At 38.7% G+C, this 24,585-nt stretch overlaps 1 protein-coding gene across 6 annotated transcripts in view; it reads left to right on the forward strand.

The window, feature by feature from the left end:
* GTDC1 (glycosyltransferase like domain containing 1) overlaps positions 1–24,585 on the forward strand; it is a 373,244-nt gene that overhangs the window by 296,447 nt on the left and 52,212 nt on the right. For 4 of the 6 annotated variants that reach the window (XM_073884347.1, XM_073884349.1, XM_073884362.1 and 1 more), the window contains 2 exons: positions 2,739–2,809; positions 3,517–3,608. In XM_073884347.1, the coding sequence (XP_073740448.1) occupies positions 2,739–2,809; positions 3,517–3,608 (163 nt within the window). Of the gene's footprint in view, positions 1–2,738; positions 2,810–3,516; positions 3,609–8,840; positions 11,195–24,585 lie in introns of those variants that run through there. The other 2 variants (XM_073884354.1, XM_073884356.1) reach the window with 1 other exon arrangement.

A 24,585-nucleotide genomic window follows, 5' to 3' on the forward strand; every position in this document is an offset into this window, starting at 1 on the left:
TATGGTAAAATCCTTGGCAGGATTTTTTTCAATAGTTTATTCATGATGTTCATTATTATGAGTTGTAAAGAGTATGAGAATTTCATTTTTAAAATGTCTTATGGAATGTATCACTTTCTTAGATCTTGTAGACATGCTGTGGAAACCATAACATAAAATATGAGTTACTTACAATAACTAATTTTAATCCCATCTGCTAAGTATGACAACATTAGCATTTCCACTTAATTAAAAACACCCTTAAAGCAGCAATGTTTTAATCACTCCATTTTATTTACTCTCCTCCGGTGTCACTTATAATTGTAACTTTTTATTTTTTAATAATGAGGAATTTTTTTTTTCTCCTTGCATCACACAAAAAAGTGCTGTCGATAATTAGCAGTCTTCTGTTATTAGTAGACTCAGGTGTCACAACTGTGTCTCATCCTCATTACGGTAAAAAATTTCACCTATCAGATTCATTATTGCTAGATAATGCGACTGAGAGCCTTTGCAGACCCTCCAGAAAAGTAATTCAGCCAAGCAAAATTATCAGCTAATTATATTTAGAATCAAAAGCCCAACAACTATTTGCAGATAAATTGTATGAATTGAAGTGAGTAGATCTGAATATTAAGATTCATAGATTTAGCAGATGATTTGTTAATTGGAATAAAAAGGTCATTTGCTAGTCATTTTAACAATAGATCAATTGGAACCCTATTTATTATTTAACTGTTAGTGCATAAGAATTGAAATGGTGAATAATTGTATTATTGTCATGAGATGATCATTTTCTTCAAAATAACAAAATATGAGAAACTTATGGCAATGAATTTTAGAAATTTCTTTAAAAATATTATGGCCTATTTAATATATTTTAAGACATAGTTCTGATCTAAATAATCTGTATCATGAGGCTTAGTATTTAACAAGTCAAAATTATACCAAAAGTGGTGGCTGGTTTTTTATTTTTTCCTGATGAATTAGAACTATTACCACAAACAAGATAATTTGCAAATAAAAGTTGAAATCCAAAATTTGTAAATTTTCCTTCCTAAATCAAATAATGCCATTCCTATATCACTGTATTTTAATTAGCAGAGGTTTTTGGAAGTGGCATGGTACATGCTCATACGATGACTCAAAATGTAACTTGGCCTGCAGTTTTCTTTCGGGGAACAGAACACTCTAATTCAAATACATTATTAAAAAGCAGATAACATGTGCACTTTCTGAAATGTCTGTGACTTCACTCTTTTGATTTTATGTAATTATAAGAGAATGCTCATATGTATTTACTTTTCGATTGGCACAGCATTTTAAAACTGAGTGTCTTCAGATAAAGTGCGTATTTTCTCTTGGTTCATAAAGAATATCACCGGTTTATGTGCTCAAAACTTTAGTGAATGTTTTATAATGCGGTCACAGTGCAGTTTATAGCTTGAGATAAGAATTTCTATGAAATACCCTATGTATATAGAGAAAAAAATATATTAGTTTGGGTTTTGAGATTAATAATTGGTAACTAGATCCTGTGCCATTTCACTGTGTTACCTTGTAACTTCTATCAACTCTCAAGCAAAACTTTGAACTCAGTATTTTCCCAAACTTTGCAGCTCAAAGTAAATACTTTTCATTTAAACTAATTTCAGTCAACATAATAAAATAGGAAAACATCACCCACTTAAAAACAGCTTAAATTGCATGTGCTTTGTCACTATAAACAAACAAGGTAAACATTGACATAACTTCAAATTATTCTTGGGTTGAAAAAAATCTGCAGTTCAAAATAAAATTCCGCCTTTGGTCAACATTTTGGATGCAATTCAAAGTTTCTCATAAAATAAACATATTTTAAAGAGTGCTTTGAATTTCAGTGTGTAATTTCTAGCCAACAGAAATTACAGTGGTATCTTTAAGGTTTATTATATGTCAGATCAATAGCCATTATGCAGGGCTAACAACCTTCGAAAAGGCAATACCTTCCCTCTGCTTAACCCTTACTACTATGACATGTAAGAAGAAGAAAAAAACTTCCTATAGGTGTCCCTTGGGGAAATCCTCTCGCAAAATGAAACTTTGTTTATTTGCTTACTAATAAAAGTATTCTTTTCTGATAAAATGGGAAATAAGCTGAATTTTTGGCCAAGAAAGCAAAATGTTCATTAAGGTAATCTTCATGAGAATTTTTCAATAAAAGGGGGAATAGTTTTGCATTCTGCAAAATAACAAATTATTTTGAAGCATGAGCTTAAAATGAAAATGCCCCATCACAACAGATTGTAAATTTTTTTCTGATGCTTTTAAAAGTGCCTCGATCATTTCTGTGACTACAATGTTAAAGTTAAGTATTTGCTATTTTATTTAAACATTTTTGAAAAATGAACATTCTGGGGCTTTGCAGCATTATTAAGAAAAGCTGTCCATACTTTACCATGTTGTTACATGTGTTTATCTGCTGATTATAAAATGTGTTAAACAGTATTTTAAAAACAACAAAAAAAATGCAGAGCTGCGCTTTGATTAAGTCAGTGAACAAAACATATGCTGTTGGTTCTGTTCTATGAAATTCATATATGATCAATAAAATCTTTTAAAAGAGCAACTTTGGCTTTAAGGCTTGTACTGCCGACCATGTTTCTCGTCCCAGCTAACTCAGGGCTCACACTGTTAACTTAGGCAAACAAAACCACTTTCTGGCTATGATAGTAATGTCTTTTTAATATTTTTTTATCCTCTTTCTAAAATTCCTTTAGGTTGGAAGCTGTGTATTGCGGTTGTTACCCACTCTGTCCCAGAGATTTGGTTTATCCCGAAATATTTCCAGGTAGCTTCTTTAATGTACCTTCATCTTTGCTGAGATTTAATACATGCTTCATGCTAAATTAGAAAGTTTGGTGAAAATAAACTTAGGCAGAAGCAATTGTTTATTTGGCAAGTCAACATGTTAGTGTTAAGGAAAATTTTATGTGTTTTAATACATTAGAGTAAGCTTATATTTGCCATCTGTTCTTTTAAGATAACAAAAAAGCAAGTTTTCAAATAGCATTCTTCATTGTTAGCACACACATCCCATAATGATGGATTTTTATAAGCAGGTCAGTGTTGCTGCAATTGCTTACAGATTTTTTTTAATGATATACACAGAGAAAAATCAAGGACTGGAAGTCACACCAAATTATTTAAACAATTGACTAGTTAATAATATGCAACTGTTGTTACAGGGTACATACGGCTATAGTACCAGTTCTTTGAAAAAAATTCTCATCACTAAATATATCACATATGCATTGTGTTACATTAGAATAATGTATTTTAATCACCCAAAGGAGATGTCTAAACAGCACAACTACACAGTCTTATTTAGCATTAAACATCCTTGTGAGCTGAGGTAACCTTATAAAATCATGCTTAAATAATGTAAAACACGAGGCAGCACAGAGCAATATGCATTTTTAATTAGTAAAGTGACTAATATCGAGTGTGTGCTTTGAGGTTTTTGTTTCATTAAAAATGTATCTGTTTTTCCTGCAGCTGAATATCTGTATTCTACACCTGAACAGCTTTCAAAAAGGCTCCAGAATTTCTGCAAGAGACCAGATATTGTAAGAAAACATCTTTATAAGGTAGATATTGAGGAGAGATTTACGTGGTATAAATGCCATATTGAAGTACAAAGAAAAATCTTTTAAAAAAAACATTTAATTAACATACTAATGTTTAAAGGAAACATGCTAGGGAGGGATATTAGTTGTTACACTAACAAGGATTAATTAAGCTGGATGCCAGTTGTATTAACCTAGGTCTTATGAAATACGTGCACTTAATGCAGGGTACATGCTTTTTTTTTAATTTATTGTTTTCTAAGATGACTGTCCTTTACATTTAGCCCCAAGAGGCTTATAAAAATGAACCTGGATTAATGTAACTCATTAGTTTAAAAGGAAGTAAAGAAAAGATTCCACAATTATACTAATGAGGATAAGCCTTTCTTCCCATCATAATGAAATCTTCAGGCCTCAAAAATTCAGGTGAATGACATTTGTGAAGTTTGGTGTTCATTTTTTAACTACTTTGAAGATGATTTCCAAGAACCGAATGTTTCCCTTGTCCAGTTTAATAAAATGACCCAAAAATCCTCAGTTTGTGCAGAATGACACTGCCAGGCTCCTCTCTGAATGGCAAAGGCAAAGGGAGAATAGTCTTAAACAGCATCATCATGAAGTCCCGACTCAGGATCTTTTTCCCCTTGTTTGAATCAAGAATTTTACATTGTTGAAATCACAACACAGAGGCCCTGCTTAAAGTCTAAGTAATTGAACTAGGATAAATCTGCTTTACGACTTTGGAAGGTGGCTCTAGGCCATGAGTAATATACCTTTTTATATTCTTTGAATGTAGCATCTTCATTTTACATAAATTCAGTATAGTTTACAATCTAGCAGTTTTATAATCCAGTATATTTTAATTTTCCTATGTTAATGTATAACCTTCCTACATGAAATACAGTTTGCTGCCTTTTTTTCTCTCCTTTCCCTTTTCATGGCCTAAAATACATATTTACATAGTGATACATCAAAACAGGACTTTGTTTCTGCAGGAAACAGTTAAACTTCAAGAAAAAGGGAGAGAACCAAAAATGCAATTTAACACCCAATTTCAAGCTCATTATCTTTCATTGTCTATTAACTTGGCAATGGTTCAGAAGGTAGCTCATAATAGTTTAAAATGCTGACTGAACAGTTCCAGGCTCCAGTATTGCTCCTTGAGTCAATATGATTGTACCGTATACAGGGGAAGCTTCACAGACAAAACAGCCTCCCAGGATTTCCATCCACATTCCCTAATTTTGGAAGTTCAGTAATGGTCTGCCTTATATAAAATGTTACTCCAGTCATTTTCCACGTGACAGGCTATCGAAATGGGCAAATTCTGGAAATGGAAGAAATAGAATCCTGAGTATTTATGCAAATGGATTCCTTTTCTATATATGACACAGAGCTCTTTTCAGTGAGCTCACCATCAACTCACTAATTTTGTTCTTCCCTCCTGGTGAATTTTTGGTGTAGGTTTGTTTGTTTTTCAGTTTTATTGAGATATAAATGACAGCACGGTGTCAGTTTACAACCCACCACATAATGACTTGACTTCCACATCTTGGAGAATGGTCACCCCCATCGGTTTAATTACCATCTGTCATCTCACAGAGACACACACAAAAAAAAGAAAGAAAATGTTTTCTCCTTGAAGTATTTATAATGATATTTCCACCATCAAAATGTATCAGTTTTTAACTTTGCTTCAGGTTAGGCCTCATTATCTCTGTTAGTCTTCATGGACAAATTTTTAACCATTTCAGAAGTTACTGCAACAAGTTGCCTTGAGTTACAAAAGAAAACAGACCTCCAGGGGCACCTGGATGGCTCAGTTGGTTAAGCGATTGCCTTCAGCTCAGGTCATGATCCTGGAGTCCCGGGATCGAGTCCCAGGATTGAGTCGTGCAGGGAGTCTGCTTCTCCCTCTGACTCTCCCCCCTCTCATGTGCTCTCTCTCTCTCTCTCTCAAATAAATAAATAAAATCTTAAAAAAACAAACAAAAAAAAAAGAAAACAGACCTCTGGTTGAAATATTTTAATACAGCTACCCCATAACATGGCCTCAATTATTTATTTTACAAACATCTTCTAGAAAAACTCTGAAACAATGTCAGTCAGCTTAGTGATAATGCTGTCACTTAAATCAAATTGTTTCTCATACAGCTTAAAGATAACTTATGCCTTAAATGTTATTTCCTGTTAATGCTTTTTACATATGTTCCTGGTCTGTACATCCTAAAGTGCTCCATCTCAAAATTTTATAAATTAGAATTGTATGGGTCAGCATTTATAAGAGTTCATATGTATGATTCTTTTTTATGTATTTTCTACTGTGGATTTTTTTCTTATAAATCTGTTACACACGTTCAGATGTGTCCTCATGTGTAAATCCTGATGATATTTTATCTAAAGATCAGTCTTCAGATTAATAAATTAGTCCAACAATTATAAGTAATCAAGCTTTAGGATGCATTTGTCAGAGGAACTGGTAAAAACCACAGACAGAAAGGACCACAGATTTAGTTTGGTTATTGTAATAGGATTTAGAGCCAAGACAGAAAAAACTTTATAATTAAGATCTAATAAACTATGATGCTTTTCCATCTTATGTTTTATAAATATACAGATTTTCAGGTAACGTTTGCCTTCACTAAATGCAAGAGAATTATTCCCCCACAAAGCAGTATTTTCCTTACTTTTCTTATGCAATGGAAGAGTCTTTTGTGTGTACTGTTAACGAGAATGTTGGGGGTTTTTTTTAGACTTATTCCATTGGACAGTGCTGTTTTGCTTTTAAAAAACATATGCTTCTAAGATCTAAAAGGATAGAATGTCACCGAATTCTTTAATTTGCTCCTTTTACATTTTTACACCTTACTCTCTTTTTTTGTCAAAAGTTTACATTTTAAAATCATCTCAAGTGCTTTTCACATAGGGTTCACTTTAGGATAGGATTTTTCATATGGATTCACACTTAGAAATTTAATGACTAGAATAAGGCTACTAACACTTGGCTTTCTTCTCACATGAGACATTATACTTTCAATATGAGTGAGAGTTTGGGGGCTATAACTTGAAGCAGGATTTGAAACAGAATGCTAGTAACTGAAAAGCAGAAACAGAATTGGATACTTTTTTTTTTCTTAAAGTGACTCTTTCTACTACAGAACACTGTTGCCCATGACTTCTCACCTGAAGTGATTTCAGATTTGAAATGTTTAAATTCCTCACATGCATGCAAGTATGTTCTCCCTCCCTCTTTCCCTCTCTCTCTATTTCTCTCTCTCACACACAGATACACACACAGACACACACACACTTTTCTTAAGATCTTTCTTAAGAGAAATCCAAAGCATGCAGAAATTAAATGTTTCTTAATCATTTTAAAAATCTAAAACCATTTTCCTAATTTAAAAAATCTGAACATTTCTTTAAAAAGTTTACATCTAAGTTTAGTCATTGACTGCAGCTTTCTCGGACTTTCGGGACACCTCCTTTTCCGAGTAGGTCAGACACATTGGCCACATACTTGTCACACAGATTAAAAATAGGTTTCATTTCATCCACGACAGGGAGCTTTTTGTGACTCCCAAACCTAACTTGAACACAAGATTCTAGAAGTAACCATAAAATAATTAGCCAAGGATTGACTTCTTACATTAACAATTATCTTCCCTTTTCAACCCAAATAAGTCTAATACCACGAAGTTGTATTTTTGCCTCATTTTTACTATGTGAATTTACTTACTGAAAATTCCCAACAACTTTTTGAGATCAGTACCTCGTGTTTTTACAAATTTCTCATCATATTTTTAAAATGCCTTAGAAAAAAAAATTATGGACATTACCTTGTTACCAGACTGAAAAGGGCACAGGGCACAAATGGGGCACTTGTGTAACGTAAATACCGCCCAGACGAACGGGACAGATCTTCATTCCCATCCTATTTCTCATTTCCTTTTATTTACAAATTGTGCGATATTTTGTGTGCAAAAAGAGATGCATTCTCTCTTGTGCTTTCTGAGATTGACCTGTAGTTCCTTAAAATTTTTCAACTGATAGCTGCTGACTTTTATTCTGTTCTCCTCTTCAAGTTCTGCAACGTTCTAGAAACCTCTATGACCTGCTCTTAATTGGAGGAGAGAAGAATTTTCAGATTTCTGCCTCAAAATGATTCCAAACAATGATTAAGCTTACAGTTCAGAATCAGTGCCCAGAAAGCCATTTGTGGTTGTCTTAATTATATCAGGCTCTATCTCCCCAAACCACAGCCACGCCACTTTAAGTTTCCTTCAAGACACCGGTCACTTTATGTCCCCTTTTAACTTAAGCTTATACTCTGGATGTCAATACGGGGTTGCTCACTTGTATTAACACTCCTCCAAAGTCATTACTTTGTTCCTTAAAAATGAAAACTTAAAAGCTGGTGACATTTTTAGAACTTCTAAAAATCTCTCAACTGCCCCAGCACAATTTCAGGCAACTTCTCAGTCTCGCTCCTTCTCTCCCTCCTCCCTGGTCTTCTCCCTCTGTCTTTCTTCACTTCCTTCCTTGATTTTATTTGGCTTGATTTTCCTTTGATTTGTCTAAGCAAAATAAAAGCAAAAAACCTTCGGCACAATAAACTTTGGGGGATCAAGATCAGTTAGAGGTTTTGTCGTCTCGTCCTTCTCTGCTACTCATTTGCAGCCTAGCTCCAGGTGAATCTCTGTGTGATTCATCTGTTAACCTGGAGGAATTTTTTTTTTCCCTAAATTCTTAATAGCATTTTTCCCCCCTGAAGTACTGCTATAATGAAATAATAAATATAAACCTGTTTGTAAACTCAAAGGGCTTTACACATTTCGCAATAGTAATGGCATTTCTCCTGTGCCTTAACCACTTAAAAGTGAAATTCACATCAGCAAATGCATGCATTAAGAGTGTTGTGTATCTTGTGTTTATAAAAGTTGAAAGTTGGATGATTAACTTTGAATAGCCGTCATCCATAACAAAAACCAGGAAATATGTATGCAGCGGAATGCACCCATTTACGAAAAATCCGGAGCTTTCCCCTATGGTTGAAAAGACAGTTCCACTTTAAACCAATCAGAAACTGGGATTTCCTGAGTTGATGAAACTCAAGAACCATTTACTTGGTGGCTTTTTGAAATCTAATTGACGTAAGTTATGCAAATTTGCAATATGAATTTTGAGCATGCTTTCGTCTTTCGGTTGTTAATGCTTCTCCATTGCTTTCTCTTCTCTCCCTCCCCCTCACAGGGTGAAATGACTCCTTTTTCTTGGGCAGCCCTACACGGTAAATTCAGGTCTCTGCTTACAACAGAACCTAGGGAAGATTTGTGACAGATGGGGCTAAGTCACAAACTTGCAGCCTAAGGCAGAATCTGTAGAACTTTCCAGAGTGTGCCCATATTTACCTGATCAGAGAGAAAAGAAAATCTGCAGAGGAAGCTGAGCCTGGCTGCTTGTCATAGCTGACACAGAGCCATCTGCCACAAACCTGTGGCGGCTTCAGATCTCCCATCCCTGCCACCACCCCAACTCAAATTAAATACAGATTCCTAGAGACGTTAGGATGGTTACACATGTCCTCGGCATCACATGGAGGAGACTGTTCAAAAAAAATATGTGGCCTGTTGTATAACCGCACTCATGTATCCCATATGTGGTGCCACATTGAATTTCCGGTTGAATCCGTTTTTATCCTTTGTACTGGATGACATGGTGCCTGAATTCTTTCTTTTTGCCGACACGATGGCAGCCAAACTGCAGCTTCAAAAGCTCGCGCTTGGCTGGGTTTCCACCTAGGTTGCCAGGTTATCATTGGAACCTTCTTGTGTCCTCAAAGGGCCACGGGGTCTGAACAGACGATCAGAATGCTACCAGACTAATTGGGCAGCCATCTCAGAATTGTTCGTGGGCAAAGGGCTGCTTTAGCACTTTTATTTTAGCAAATTAACGACTCTCTGGCACAGGGATTTTTAAGTGAAGGTATTAATAAGGGGTCTGGCAGGTAGTCCCATGATTCACAGAAAAGTTACATTTGCATTTAATTTGTTTTAAAGTTGTGAGATAAACAGCTGTAATTTGGACAAACATGGGAAACACACTAAGTGGGGCCATCTTGCCCATAGAAGGAACACTGAGATACTTGTTTTAATTTTTTTCCTGGGGTAAAAACAGAGAAATCAAAATACTTCCACTAAAGCAGTAATTTTGATAGAAATATCCCTCAAAAATACTTGCATCCAGCTACAAATATAATCTTTTCAAGATAAATCGCTTATGATTCCAATAGTCAAGCTGCTGTATTTGTTGATATAAAGATGTTTTGAACAGCTAGATTGTAAAATAAATTTTTAATAAAGTGCCTACTGCAATTTTTAATTAGCATATCTCATTTACGTGTAAGAGTGTACATCTATCTGTATGTTTCTCGCTGAACACTTCCCTTGTGTCAGAGACAACGAATACAATTGTTTCTTTTCCGGATGTACAGGGATCTGTTTTGCAAATGTTTGTAAGATATTATGACATTTCCAAGACTGTCTTTGCATTCTGGAAAGCAGGAGGTAAACATTTGTAGTCATTAAGGTAAAGTCTGTTGATAAACCATCTTCTGTTTACTGACAGGTAAACTGTAACTTTCCTAGCTTTTGAAAGGAATGACTTTTATACACTGCAGAGTGAGGGACAGCCAGGGAGCGGAGGGTAGACAAGGGCTAAGCATGGCCTTCTGGCTTCTAGAAGGACTGAGTGGTCTAGCAGGCATCCGAGATAGAGCAGGTGATGATTCAGAAGTCCAGGAGGGCCCATTTGACAGGTAGCAAAATGGTCAGCAGGAACTAGATCAAGGTCCGGGAGCCAGATAGATCCCTCAGGACAGAGGCAGTCTTGCAGATCAAAGAAGGCAGGAATTCAGAATGCATCAGGCCTGGGAATTGAAAAGCAGGATGAGTAAGAAGCAGAAACAACAAGCCCTATCTTTGCAGATAGTCCTCTCCCTAATATGTGTGAGATCCTTAACGCATGATGGGACATCACAGCCCTAGCTTCGAGTCCTATCAATCAGTGGGGAAGCCACTGAACAGATTACCTCCTCACCCACGAAACAAAGGGCTCGGGGATTATTTCAGAAGTCCCTTCCGGTCTGACACTGGGGAACGCAGAATCTCTCAGGTGTGCACCTTTTGAGTGTAAAAGTTAAGGTATAAATATGCCCAAGAGGTTCTTAGACACGTTGGGCAGGGTTTATCATCTAATGAGATGAACTAGACCAGTAAATTTGCTTCAGTCAGAAGGATGCCGTGTCACAGTGATGTCTTCTCACAGCCGAGAAACAATATTTAGTTTACTGTGTTTTATTGTCATGAAAATAATGGGCTCCCATTTTATAGTAGACATAGTTGAAAGTTATCTGTGTATGGAGGGTTTTTTTTTCCCTATACCCATAAATGCAAATCAGCTTTTGTCTTTAGCTGTACCCAGTATTCCTTCTCGAATAAAAATTTACATTAAAGTTGTCATTTCTTAAAACTATGCTGTCAGACCTGGTATCAGTGCATATAAACAATAAAAAGTTTTGTAAATGTGTAATTCTTAACATTTAAAAACTTGAAGTGTGTGTGCATCTGTGTGTCTGGGTGTGTTGTGTGCTTCCCAAATCCGTTATATGGTGGGATGGAGTGTTACTAAGTTAATCCCTATTTCATTGAAGTCACAGGATAATTGCGAATACAAGTTGACTTTTTAATTCTTATTTCCCTTACTTTGAATGAAGAGATCGAACACTCGCATTATTTCTTATTTTGAGTATGGTTGTTGAAAATTCTATCCTTTTTGAAACATTCAGTTCTGTTCATTCTGTTCTTTTAAAATAAATCACTAAGCCAATTTCAAGTTTAAATGTCTTTAAAAGTCTGCTCATTACCAAGACCTTGGTACGGTGTCCAGGATGCCTGCCATGAACTTGCCTAATCTGTGTTTCCGGGTAGGTGTTTCTGTACTAAATACCAGGGCACCTAGCTCTTAACCTATTCATTTATACCATGTTGATCAGGAATAGGTCAAAAGACCTCTCTCAAAAAAGTTTGTGGTTTAATGAGCATCCTTCAGATATGGCTAGGTTGAAGTGCCCTGCTCTGGATCTCAAATCTTCAGACAAGCCACATAAAGATGGCAGCAGAATCAGTAAGTGGATGGAAACTCGCAGCCATAGAAGGCTGCAGAGATTCATTTCAACACCTTGAAATGCATCTGGAAGCAAAGATTTCATTTTATGTTGAAGGTGTTAATTATATTTGATATTTTTAAAAGTAAAATCTGTTTTTGAGAAAGCATCTGCTACCCAGAAATATTATGAGCCACAATAAAATTTTCAGTTAAGTCTCAAGATACTTTTTGTGGGTGATAGAATCAGTTTTCAAATGATAGTCCATGCTGTTGACATATTCCCTGAGTTTTATTCTTCTATTGACTATTGACAAGTATCACCCTAAGTGCCTTTCGGTTTCAGTGGAAAATTGGGTGGCCTTTAATATCAGATTTTATATTTAACAATGAAGAGAGTATATTATAAAGCACTGACATGTTTCATTTTAAAATTTGAACTGAGATTACAGGCCAACTAATGCTTCTATAATACACTGTCCCTTCAGAGCTGTTCATTAAAATGTAACTGGGGAAGTTTAAAAACATCCAAACAATTCTACATGCAGCTCAAAGCTATGTATATTGGTGATTAAAATATAACAACAACAACCTCTTAAGTCAGAGGAGTGATGGTACAAAGCACAGGCATGTAACGGAGAGAGGCATATTCACTCGGTGGCTAGTGGCTTACTTCTGAAGTTGGGTCAGTATCCAAAGGCTCTTCATACTCTTTATGACTTCTTACATGTCTTGAATGTTATTATTGGATATGACTTCTGATAGGAGCTATGAATACTTTGGTTAGTTTCGCTACCATGCCTTCCTTAACCTTTTTTGACTCTAACCTATTGATCCAGTCAGAGAACCATTTCCCTTCAGACACTGGAAGAAACGACCCTAACTGCCACTTTTGCATGAGAAGACTTTCCTCCCCTTACCAGGAGTCAAGGACTTAACCTTGATCCTGAAACAAATCATACTTTGAAAGTCTGACATGATGGTCAGTGGGTCCCTTTTTCCTAGGGCTGCTGACCACCATTCCTCACTAATTCCTGTAACTTTACAAACTCAACATGGAAAACCATAGTTCTGTGAACTCTCTTTTGAAAGATAATGAGAAGACAAAGGAAGATGTTACATGAGCCAGCCTTCATATCTTGGAAAATTCAGAGCTGTGTGGGAGAGCACAGAGTTACCTGAGCTCCTAACCACACTAGCCATCTCCCATACTGGTGCCTATTCCTTTTCCTCTTCAAGAAAGGGTCAGTTGTGGACTCTATCCTTCATTGCAATCCATGAGAAGGAGCTCTCCCTCCCCTGTCTTTAGAATTCCCTAGCTGCATCTGAGGTACATATGACTTCAGAGACCAGGATCCTTGCTCATCCTACAGCGGAATTTGAGGACAGTGTCTTCAGGGAGGATTATCATTACCTAAGTGATTCCGACTTCTCTGTTGCAGCTCTATGGTTATGAATTTTAACCCTAAGATGGGTTCATAATTATTCTCATAAATTAACATAAGAAATTGATGATTCGTGGGAGATGATTTAAGATGCTTATGTTACTCCTATCAATTACTGCATTTAAATAGCAGACCTAAGGTGGTGTGCTGGAAGTGATTTCTGGGAATACTTGTGTGATACCTTTCTCCAGAAATGTGAAGTCCTTTATATTTGAAAATTTAATATTTTCATTATCATTTCACAAATGAAAAAATCAAGGGATCATATAATGGTATATTTAGGAGCCGGACCATGTTGTAGAAACAGAGAATTTTTGTATAGGCCTTCCCCCGTGTGGGATGGTATCATTGTCACCCATGTGTCTTTGAGGAAGCACCAGGGTCAGTGTGCAAGACTATTGGACCCCTAGGCAAGAGAGTGCAAAGGTTAGCAGGGGGCTGCTTTGTGGCCCACATGGTTGGTCTTAAAAGAGGCATGAGAGACCATGTAGTGAGGCCAATGTTTTTGGTGTCTTTATTAATAATTACTATTATTGTGCCTGTGGGGAGGCATTCAGCCTCCACATCCATCAGAGGCCTGCCACTCCCTGTGGTCTTTACACTCAGATGCTTTTATACATTTAAGGTAGCTTTCCTGGCCCTCCTGGTAAGCATTTGTTTTTGGGACCTGTGGGAAAACTGAGGCCCTAACGGGAAGCCGAGTTTCTGTGGGTCCTGTGGTGGTAGAGTCAGGTCTAGAACAACCTCATGCAGAAGGCCATGGTCAATCCAATTGGTCAAGACCACCATCCCTTAAAGGAGAGGAAGGGGCAAATCTCTCTCTCCATCTTCTTCCCCTTTCCTCCTCCTGCTTCTCTTACTAGCAGAACGAACACGGACTAATAAATTGCCAGTACCTTTCTAGAGATTTGTTTCATGTTAACTCCTGGTCACATCTGGATTCTAAGTGGCCACAAGGGGAGGAATGTACAAGAATTCCTTCTTGGTGCTAAAATTTCAAACTCTGGCACACGCGCTACTTCTGGACAGCTGAGCCTTCTCTGTTGCCTTTGACATCATACAATGAGGAAGTTACTTATCCACATAGATAGAAGGCTGGCCCTTCATCCAGAGGCAGCCCCCACAATCTCACCTGGTGCCAAGGGTCTGGGACAGAGGGAGCAGGTGATATGGGCGGCAGAAGCACCTTTAACTGTGCACCAAAGGGAGTGCTTCCTCTCATCCCAAATAGATAACCCAGAAATTATATCCTAAAACCTATTTCCCCAGGAAGAATAGGAAGGGGAGGGATAACTTAAAAAGAAAATACTTCTAAATGGTATTAGACTGTAATTCATAGGGAAATTTATGCCTGAGATATGAATTTCTGAAAATGGGGTTTTTTTTTAAAAGGGAAACACTGACACATCCTTAATTATAGAGTAATAAATACCAGTGGTATATTATCTTCCGATATTTCCTTACACAGATATCAAAGCATGCAGCTGTTTTTGAAAACTGATAATCAAGTACAATATAAGTATATTACATCTTGTACTTACAACACACCCTTCAACTAAGCAACCTCCTGGAGCACTTAACAGTGAGAACCAGAGCTGCTTATAGTAGAAGCCTAACTGAACAAATTAGCCTTGAATTGTAACTTAAGAATCATAGTCAAACTGAAATGCCTGTCCTTGCCAGGAAAGGCATTCCAAAGGCAAAGAGCATGCCAAGTAAAAAGCCTTTGCTTCAGGATTATGGAGGCAGTTCTCAAAAGCCAGCATAACTTAATGATCAATCAGAAAAAATATAGAGCAGTAACTACACAACTGAAGGATACATAAAAATTGTACAAAGCATTAATAGTGAATGGGGAGGTAGAATGGGATTTTAACAGAACGTATTACGCTCTTAGAAAGCTCTATTTATTGCTTTCAATCCGGGCAGCAAAAGAAAGACAAACATGGTCAAAGAAAAGTACGTGGACAAATGTGGGGGGTAGGAAAGGAAATGAAGGTTAAACAAGGCCAATATGATTCAGAATGAAAGGGAGGGAGGAAAGTATAAGGAGCCAGCTGCAATTACTAAATGTTACATTAAGAAGAGCTGAAATTGAGAGGGGGAGGTCTGGGTATTTTACTAAGTGGATTAATGTCCTCTTCTTTGGGTGTCTGAAGTTGCAGATTTTAATTTATTTGGTGCAGGGTTTTATTGTGAAATTCCTAATGGGGTGGAGGGATAAATAAGGACAATTATAAACAGTCAGAAAGTAGAAAGGGGGAACATAAAATACTTCTTCATAAATTAAGATATATACAGGGTTTGAAGCTATAGACAAAGGTAAATAGTCAACAAAATAGTTCATTATGATAGAACTCAAAGGAAGATGAGAGGTACATACAAAACAAAAAACAAAAAGACAAAAACATCCACAGAGATGCGTCAAGCCAAGGATTTTGAGCGACTTAGGGGCTAGTTTATTGCTGCTCTCCTTTCTCCACCCATTTAAAAAAATAAATCATAACTCTGGCATTTAGAAACCTAGTCATGAACATCATTTATTAATATAAACTTAATCCTGTGCTGTTCTTTGGTGGGTGGTAAAAAGATGAACTAACAACAACTGGCCTAAAACAGGATGATCCTCTCCAATCCTGGGAAACTCTAAGGAAAAAAAAAACTCCCTAATATGCTCTTTCACCTTATTTATCTTACTGAAGTATAAAGTCAAAAAGTGGGGAGGGCAGAGCCGAATCAGAGGACTAGAAGCTTGCAGGAGACTTCTAAAATTTTCCTAAATAGGCATCAGAAGAGGAGAGATGGGCTTGGAACCTAGTATGATTTATATCAATTTATTAATCTGCTAATCTACTACCACTTCTGGGGAAGGTGGGAAATAAGGAAGGCTCTCTGCCTTCTACAATGGAAGAGACCAAGGCAGAAACAATTGTGTTCATATTCCCCGAGTGTAACACTGCTGTCATGTGGCTGGCAACCGGTCCACAAAAGTTCTGGGTTCAAGCATTTGCCCCGCCAATAACATTAGGAATCATTTCAATTTTAAATATGGATTAGGAGGTATTGAAGAATTACTGATATGCAGTATTAATCTTGAATGCAGATAGCATGATTTGGGTGTGGGCAAATCACTAGAACCACATGAAAAGGCCCTTTGAAAAAAATTTTTATAAAATGCTGTGGAGAAAATGACATTGGTAAAAAACACAAATGAAAAATGGGAAAATATCATCTACAAAGAGGAAGATCCCTAAAATGACTAAACAAGGTGGCCTTGTTGCCTTCCACCTGCTGCATCAATTCTATCAATTACTCGCAAAATGGTGAAGTCTTCTATTTCTAAAGCTGACCTAGCAACAAGAGGGAGAAAACACAGGACATTGCAATGGTGGCTCAGTGTGACCCTCAAAGGTCATCTAACTCTAGGGTTAAAAAATGACGCAGAACTAGAGGTTTGTAATGGTCAGTTTGGAACAGTTCTCCATGTATGGAGAATTCAGGACAGTGTGGAGGTGAACCTCTGTCTTAAATCCCAGGGACAGTGTTTTGTGATCATAGTTAAGAGGAAAATCATCAAAACACACACCTTTTTCCTTTTTCCTCTCCGAGCTGCAGAGCTATGGTGGGGAACTTGTGCTCTCCGGTGCTTGCTGCTATGTTCCCTGGCTTTCAATCGGTTTGGCTTTTCCCCTGGATTTCTAATGCTGTGATAACAGGCCAGGAAAAAAAAAAAAAAGGAATCTACAAAACTGAAAAACAAAATGTGTGTGTATGTTTGTGTGTGTCTGTGTGCGCGCGCGCGCGTGCACGGTAGGATTTCACTGGAGATAATGAATTGCAACACTAATCACCAAATTTTAAAACTTAAAAAGTATGAGTAATGGAGTTTTGAAGAAGCAAAATGTGCTCGAGCAGAGTATTTATAGTCCCTTTTTTTGTGTGTGAGAGGTTCCCCAGACCTCTGGGTGCATCAGCAAACTGTCCTCCTACTGGAGCGTGCAGCTGCGATTTGGCCCCAGGCACCACCTACCCAGAGTCACTACCTAATGCATTTTACATTTGCACAGATAATAAAAGAGGGAGAGGGGGAAAAAAAAAAAAAAACCGAGAAGGGGCCATTTTCCCCCTCAGCGTTCTGTGTTTCCTTTTGTCGCGGCCGTCAGCTGACACATGGAAAATGTGGTGTACGGTTTTGCTTGCCTTTAATCTGTAATTAAGGATTCCTTGTCTGGGGCTTGCTACCTCTTTTCGCCTTCCCTCCCGGCCTCTCGGGTCTTCCGCTCTCAGTCGGGTCTGGCCCCGCGCCGCAGGCGGGGGGCTCGAGGTCGCCCGGCTGGGCCGCGGGGAGGCTGCGGGACGCGGGGGCCTCGGCCGGGTCCTGCACTCGCCCGCCCGAGAGCACGCACCCCGGCGCCCCGCCCCGCGCGGTTCCGACCCCCCGGCGAGCCAGTGCCGGGCGTCAGGGCAGCTGCGCCGGGGCTGCCCCGAGCGGGGAAGGACCGCCCGCGGGGCTCAGCCGCCGCCCTCGCCGCTCGTCCTCCCCCCCCCCCCCCCGCGCTGCGGCGCCTTCGCGGCGGGCGAGCCCGAGCTCCGGTACACCGCGGCCGCCTTGACGCCCAGCTCGGCCCGGTCCGGGGCGGGCGGAGGGAGCCTCGCACCACTCCCGGCGCGAGAAAAAGGAGCAAGAGAGGGACGGCGAGGTCACAGAGTCGTAGCCGAGCCCGCTCGGCGGCGGAGCGCCCAGAGCCGGAGGAGCCCCGGGGCCGAGCGAGCCCCGGGCGGCGGCCGCGCTCGCGCCCACACTCGCGCCCACACTCGTGGGACTCGCTCGCCGCCCCTCCTGGCGCGCGCACTGGCACGCACCCACACTGGCACGCACCCCGCCACGCGCGCTCGACACTCACGCGCTGCCACGCACACGCGCCGCGTGGCCCACGGCTGCCCTTGCTCGCGTGCGCAGGGCCGGAATCTTCCCTGTCGGGCCCCCGGGAAGGCGGCGCAGTCCTGGCGGGGCACAACTCTCCCTAGTCGTCTTAAGTATTTTCCTGAACTGGGTTCCCGGAGTCGGCCGGTCTGTCCTCCGTGAGACGTTAGGACGAGGATGCACTGAGCAAAAGCAAAAGTACTGATTTCTATGCCCCCTCCCCGTTTAAAAAAGGATTACCTTAGGCAAAAACAAAAACAAAAAAACAAAACGAGGAGGGCGTGGGGATGGGCGCGCAGACTCTACAAGCAGAGATTCTGGCTATTAACTTAAAAAATACTCTTCTCCCTCTTTCATGGTCCAGACGTGTGTTTAAATCCCACCCCAAGCCCCCAGCGCCATTCTTTTCACGTCATACCTGTGCTTTGGGTTACAAACTTCGTTTCCCCTCTCAACCACCAATGGGTTATTTAGGAGGAGAGGAGAAGACGGGTGAAGAGGTATGTAAGCAGGAGAATATTTAGGAGCCCCGTGTTGATTTGTCACTCGTTTGGTCAAAATAAGTTCCTGAGAAATTGGACTTTCCAATGTTTAATATCATTTTGAGGCTTCTAAAATGTCTAAAGAGCCTCCCCGCACCAGTATTATTTTCTTATCATTCGACGTTTAGTTGAGTGTAGACATTTAGAACTATATGGATAAGAGGAAAAAATGCCCCTCGTCCTTGGTTTCACCAACGCCGTTTGCGTTTCTTTCCATCTAGGTTGTAGCTTATTTCCTCTCTCGTTTCCACCAATAGAGGTTGTATGCTAAAGTGGTGTACGCCGAGACCAAATACAAGAAACCTTAATCTGGAGTGTTCATGACCTTAGTTGGCATCTCTCTCTCTCAAGATTCCAACCCCTCTGTTTGAAATATTATTCGAACTGTAGACTTGGAAATACGGGTTGGTTGGTTAGTTGGTTGGTTGGTTGGTTGGTTGGTTGGTTGGTTGGTTGAAAATGTGAGAAGAGCAGCGCAGGGATAAACCGAGGGCCGGGAGGTTGGCCTGCAGAAGACTACCCTTGAAAGGCTGAGCAGGAGTGCATGGGAAGTGCATCGAGAAGACACTGTCTGTAAACAATGATAATCAGGGCTTTCGAAAATCATAAAACTGATTGAAATATCTGATTCATTATTTATTCATCACAGCACAACTTTGCAAATCCAAGAATAGTGTTTGAAAACCAAGTGCCTTCTATTTTGTACATCAACTCGGCAGATGGGTCTCCCTTTCAAAATGTAGCGAAAGGGTTAAAGCTATAATTTTAGAAAAGTATCTCAGGAAATGACATTAAGATCTGATACATTTCCCTTTCTTTCTGGCAGTAATATCCCCCAAAGAAAAAAATATATATTTATTGATATGATGATAATGTTTCTCATTATAAGTACAAGTGTCAGAATGATTCCTGTTTGTGCAAGTGTTTTTAAAACTGCGAGGACACTTTCACTACTATGAAAGCTGATGAGCCAATGAAGGAGAACTTATTTTAACTCCATAATAGCAGGTTATATAGTAAAGGAACACGGATGGTCAAATAGCCAATTATGGTATAAATATCTGTTGTTTACGGAGAGGTGTTAAATGAGCCTTTGGAGTACAAAGGATTAGGCCCATCTAAGCTACCACTTGTTCTTCAACCTATTGTGTCTTTCCTTAAAAAGGCCAGTGCCACTGTAGGTAATATGCACACAGAACATACTTCTCTATGTTGATTTTAGTTTGCTTTATTTCAATGCACACTGTTGTTTACTTTTTAAAATTTAAATAAATGTCAGCATTGTATAATTTCTATGTTAACAAAGCAGTGAGCAAAATCCCTTGTATGTTTATAAAATATTATTGTTTAATTCACATAGTTTAGAAATTCCAAATGTTGAGAATAGGAAGGAGGCCAAATACCATCTGTTTATAACTATGATGCATCGTAATATGTGTACTTTTAAAAGGAGTTTGGTCAATCATGCCACTATTTTATCTGCTCGGAATATGTTGAAGATTTAAAATGTAATTTACAGGATTACTTTTAGTGCGTTGCATCCAACTGTGAGTTGTGAAGGAATCCGTCTCTTCTGTTTTTCTCAAATTAATCATGTAACAGCCCCAATTAATGGGGGCTGTTAAACGGGTCGCTTTTTGCTTAGCTCCAGAATTCCTCTAACTTTGGCTCAGTCCACCTTCTTGATGCTGATAAAAACTCCAAGGACAAATGAAACAAAACACTCCTAGCTGTGTCTTTCTGCCAGAAGATAGTCACTTAGAATGGGAGGCAGGGTATGGTAGCTAATAATTAGCTAACATCAGCCCTGAGAAATTACCTGTGAAATACCCTTTGGTTCTGGGTTGGAAAACAACATTTGACACTCCCTGTTTTAAAATAGTACATTCTTGTCCCGGAGACTTCTGATTTAACTTACCTTTTATTTCAAATGCATCTAATTGCATACCATATAACAAAGGGAGTACACTTACTTGCCCTAGATGAGCAGGTTTGGAGGTTTTTTTAAAGTTACAAACTCAACTTATTTAGTGAGGCATCTTTCCCTTCCTTTATAAACTGGAGAAACTCAGCAACTGAGTCATCAGTTCAGGGCAGACGTTGTGTTGAAGGCCAGAGGTGGCTTTAGCGTCTTACATCATGGGCTCTCTTTTTCAAGAAGGAGGACTAAAAAGTCAGATGCCCTGATAAAGTTTGAAAATGTGATAAAAACACTATTAGCCAATGATGGTTGCTGGATTGATTTTTTTGGCAAGGTAGAATCAGTAAAAAGCTACCCCTTGATATACTTTTATGGACAAACACATGCAGAAATCTGAAAACACACTCCCAAAGAGCTGAGCATGTTCTGGATGTTTTACTTAGTTGAGTGTTCAACGGGTGCTCTATAAAGTGGTTTCTCTGTTCATTTAACGATAACTGTTTTCTCAAACATTTTAGTTTTAGCAGCTTCCTCTAAAATTCTATCAACCAAGAATATTTACTTACATATAATTAAGAACATTAGGAATACCTTATCCGCGTAAACGAACTGATCTATACGTACATTTTTTTTTCAGCCTCCTTGTTACATTTTGAAAGTCTGTTTATTGTCTTTCTGGTCAGATTTTTTTTCCCCCAAATAATGAATCCACTGGGTCTTTATGTTACAGAGATATACCCCGGCTTGTTTTCCTTTGAATTAAAATAAGAAACTATCAGACTCCTTTTTCTTAAGTAATTGCTCAAGTGTTCAGAGTAGAAGAGACAGTACAAAAAAAAAAAAAGAAAGAAAGAAATGTGGGGGATAAAGAGAAGGAAAATTGGAGAAAGTGTAGGGAAAGGAGGTAAGAGAGCAGACGCTAGAAGTGCGATATGGGGCTCATCAAACAAAACTCAACATTGCTTGAGCGCCATAAGCCATAATCATTAAAAAGCATCATCATTTCCAAGTAAAACCTAGGCTGTTGCATTCAGATATTAACCAGCTCATGGAAACTCAAGTGAAATCTGATTGAGACCTGTTTTAAATGGAGGAATTATTCAGGCACGCTTTCCTTCTGAGTACCTTGGCTAGCAGTGAATTTCTAAACAAGTTAAGCAAGTCCTTAAATGCATAAACCCTTTGGAACTCGATGAGTCTAATGAATTGTGGTAGGTAATATAATCAAAATTGAAATTGGCGTGTAGGTGCTCATTTCATGTTCCCTTTAGAGCTGACTTAGAACCATGGCAATGATCACACGAGCACATAAGGCATTATATAGTCACGTTATCTTGACAACCAAAATCACTTTATAAAATATACTTTAATAAGTTACCAGAGAGCCCTGAAGTTAAACCATATAACTTAATCAATACTGAGTGGGAATTTCTAGGTATCATATTTAAATTGAGTAAGAGATAAAAAGAAAAGAATTAAGAATAAGAAAAACGTATGGGAAACTACTTGCTTCTTCCAATTAATATAAAACATGCCAGAAGCTTTTTCTCATTTTGCTCTTTATGAAGAATTACTGACCCAGAGAGAAATCAGATGACGACTACCACTAAACAAACAATAAAAGCAGCAACAACAACAACAAACCTTACTTGTTTTGGAGAAAAACATGAAAAAGTAATAAATTCACCCATTTTAAAAATTAAGAAGAAAAGACATAAAATTTAATACACACAATAAATAATAAATATTCCTCAGTTTCATATGATGGCTAATTAAGGAAAAAGCCCATGTGAAAAATTTGGAAGAGAGACGAATAAAACAAGGTAATGAACTCTTTGCTCCTTCAGCCTTAAAGCAGAGAGAGCAGGGTAAGATTTCTTTTAACTTGGGACCTGCAGCCACCTCAGAGATCAAATCTGCCTTTACAAAATAAAATAAAAAGGAATCTTAGTAGCTCTGCAGCTCAAGCTCCAACCTTGGTTTTGGCCCCACTCTGATGTTGGTGCCCCAGCATGGTGGCCCCTGAGTGCTTTGCTCTTTGATTGAATTCCTGCCCTTAATACAGATAGTCAACAGCTGGGTTCTTCCTTGCTCTCTTGGCCCTCCCTTGACAGAATCAGCTCTGTGGTATTCATTCTACCACATTTGGTTAGTCCTTGAGAGCTGAAGATGCATTTTTTTTTTCATCCGTTCTCTGATGTAGTCTTTGTAATGCCCTTGTGATATAGGGAAACCATAGCTTTAGTCCCAAACTTCAGAGGAAGCAACTCAAAATCATACCGCTAGTACATTGCAGAGTTGGGACTGGGAGTCATACCACCTGGTGCCCAGGTTCTCCCTCTCCTTTAGACTGGATTTCATACTCACTTGAATTGTGGTTATGACAATAAATTATAATTGCAGTCTTTGTGTTTGGTAGAAAGAAGAAGGGAAAGGAGGAAGAGCAGAAGCAGAAGGAAGATGGGAAAGAAAAGACAGGAAGGGGGGGGGAACAATCCCCACAGGGTTTTCTGTGAAGTGAGCAAGGATACATCTTTAAATTGCTCCCCTTCTGCTTACAAAGATGACTGAGGAAAGCACTTCCTAAAATTTGTATCATCTAATGAAAAGCTAATTCCAAAGCTATTACAGTGCTTTGTGCTTTAAAGGATAGAAATCTGAAGTAGATAATCCATTGACAGAGCTCCTTAATGAGTTCTTGGATATGCATGAGTGGCCACAAGCTTGATTTTGAGTACAAGATGGAGAACTATTCTTTTTAAGAAATTAATAGGAATTTGGAAAAATTGAGAAACAAAACAAAACAAAAACACCTGATAGAGAGGAAAAGAAAATGGTCAAAGGATGGAGGGACATAAGCTATTGTCTTAAAGATAACATAGCCAGCAACAAATTCCCCATGGTGGGATACAGTTGATTATTACATTTATTTTTGTATTAAAGGAGTATATTATACTCCATTCTAACCTTATATTCCAATATGATCTCCATATGTCACCCCAAATCTCCACTGAAATTCGGAGACACAAAACTGGCTTGATTTAGTGCCACATTTGGGGAATGAAGGCATAGGGAAGGCAGACAAGGGTGACATTGCAGAAGGCATGATTTAAAATGAAGGCATAGAATTTTATGGGAACAGGAAATAAGGACAAGAGATGATTAGGAGAAATGGAAACTGTCTGAGAATGAATACTAAGAAACAAGGAAACCCATAATACAGGAGGCCCTGGGGGGGGAAAAAAACGGCTAATTTTTCTGTGGTAGACACTCGACATTTTTAAGCTTTTCAACATCGACCTAAGCTTCTATTAGAATCTAAAGTTCTATTTAAGGAATTAATTCTTTCTTGCTAAATGTAGTCAGGCCTGGGGATTGAATTTTGCCTTGAACAGAGGAACAAAAAGACAACATTGGATTTCCCGTCCATCCAACCTGGAGCAGCTCCACCAGACTATTTCTGCCAAAAGACAGCGGTTGGGTTCTGATTCTTAACCTCCAGCTTGTGAGGTTCTTCTCAATCCCAAACTCAAATGTCTAGTCTTCCTTTTATATGGTTCTCTATCCACTAGAATTCTGTCGGTTGGAAAAAAAAACAGAAAGATTGGCTTAACTGAATGGCTCAGTAAGGAAAAATGATCATTTCAGATAGCTAGAAGTAGAGATGTAGAGTGGCTGCATCTTTCCACTCTTCCATCCCGTGTTACCTTCCCTTTGACTGCTCCCCTCATGTTCACAAGAGGGCCACAGCAATCCAGCCATCACATTTTTACCACGCCCTTCTTTCCAAACACAGGAGAAGGGACTTTCTCTTGCTTGAGTTTCTTTCTGCAATCAAGGAAAGCTTTTCCCAAAAGCCCATTAGAATTCCCCATTTGCCTCATTGCATCACATATGCATAAACCGGCATTGAGAATGGAAATGACTTCTATCAGTTAGGACCTAACCCTATTCACAAAGAATTTCAATTCATAACTTAAGTATCTTTAAATATTTTTAGGGC

This window comes from Callorhinus ursinus, unplaced genomic scaffold (assembly GCF_003265705.2).
Source record: "Callorhinus ursinus isolate GAN/ISIS: 27379988/994484 unplaced genomic scaffold, GSC_fseal_2.0 scaffold2, whole genome shotgun sequence".
Classification (NCBI taxonomy): Eukaryota; Metazoa; Chordata; class Mammalia; order Carnivora; family Otariidae; genus Callorhinus; species Callorhinus ursinus.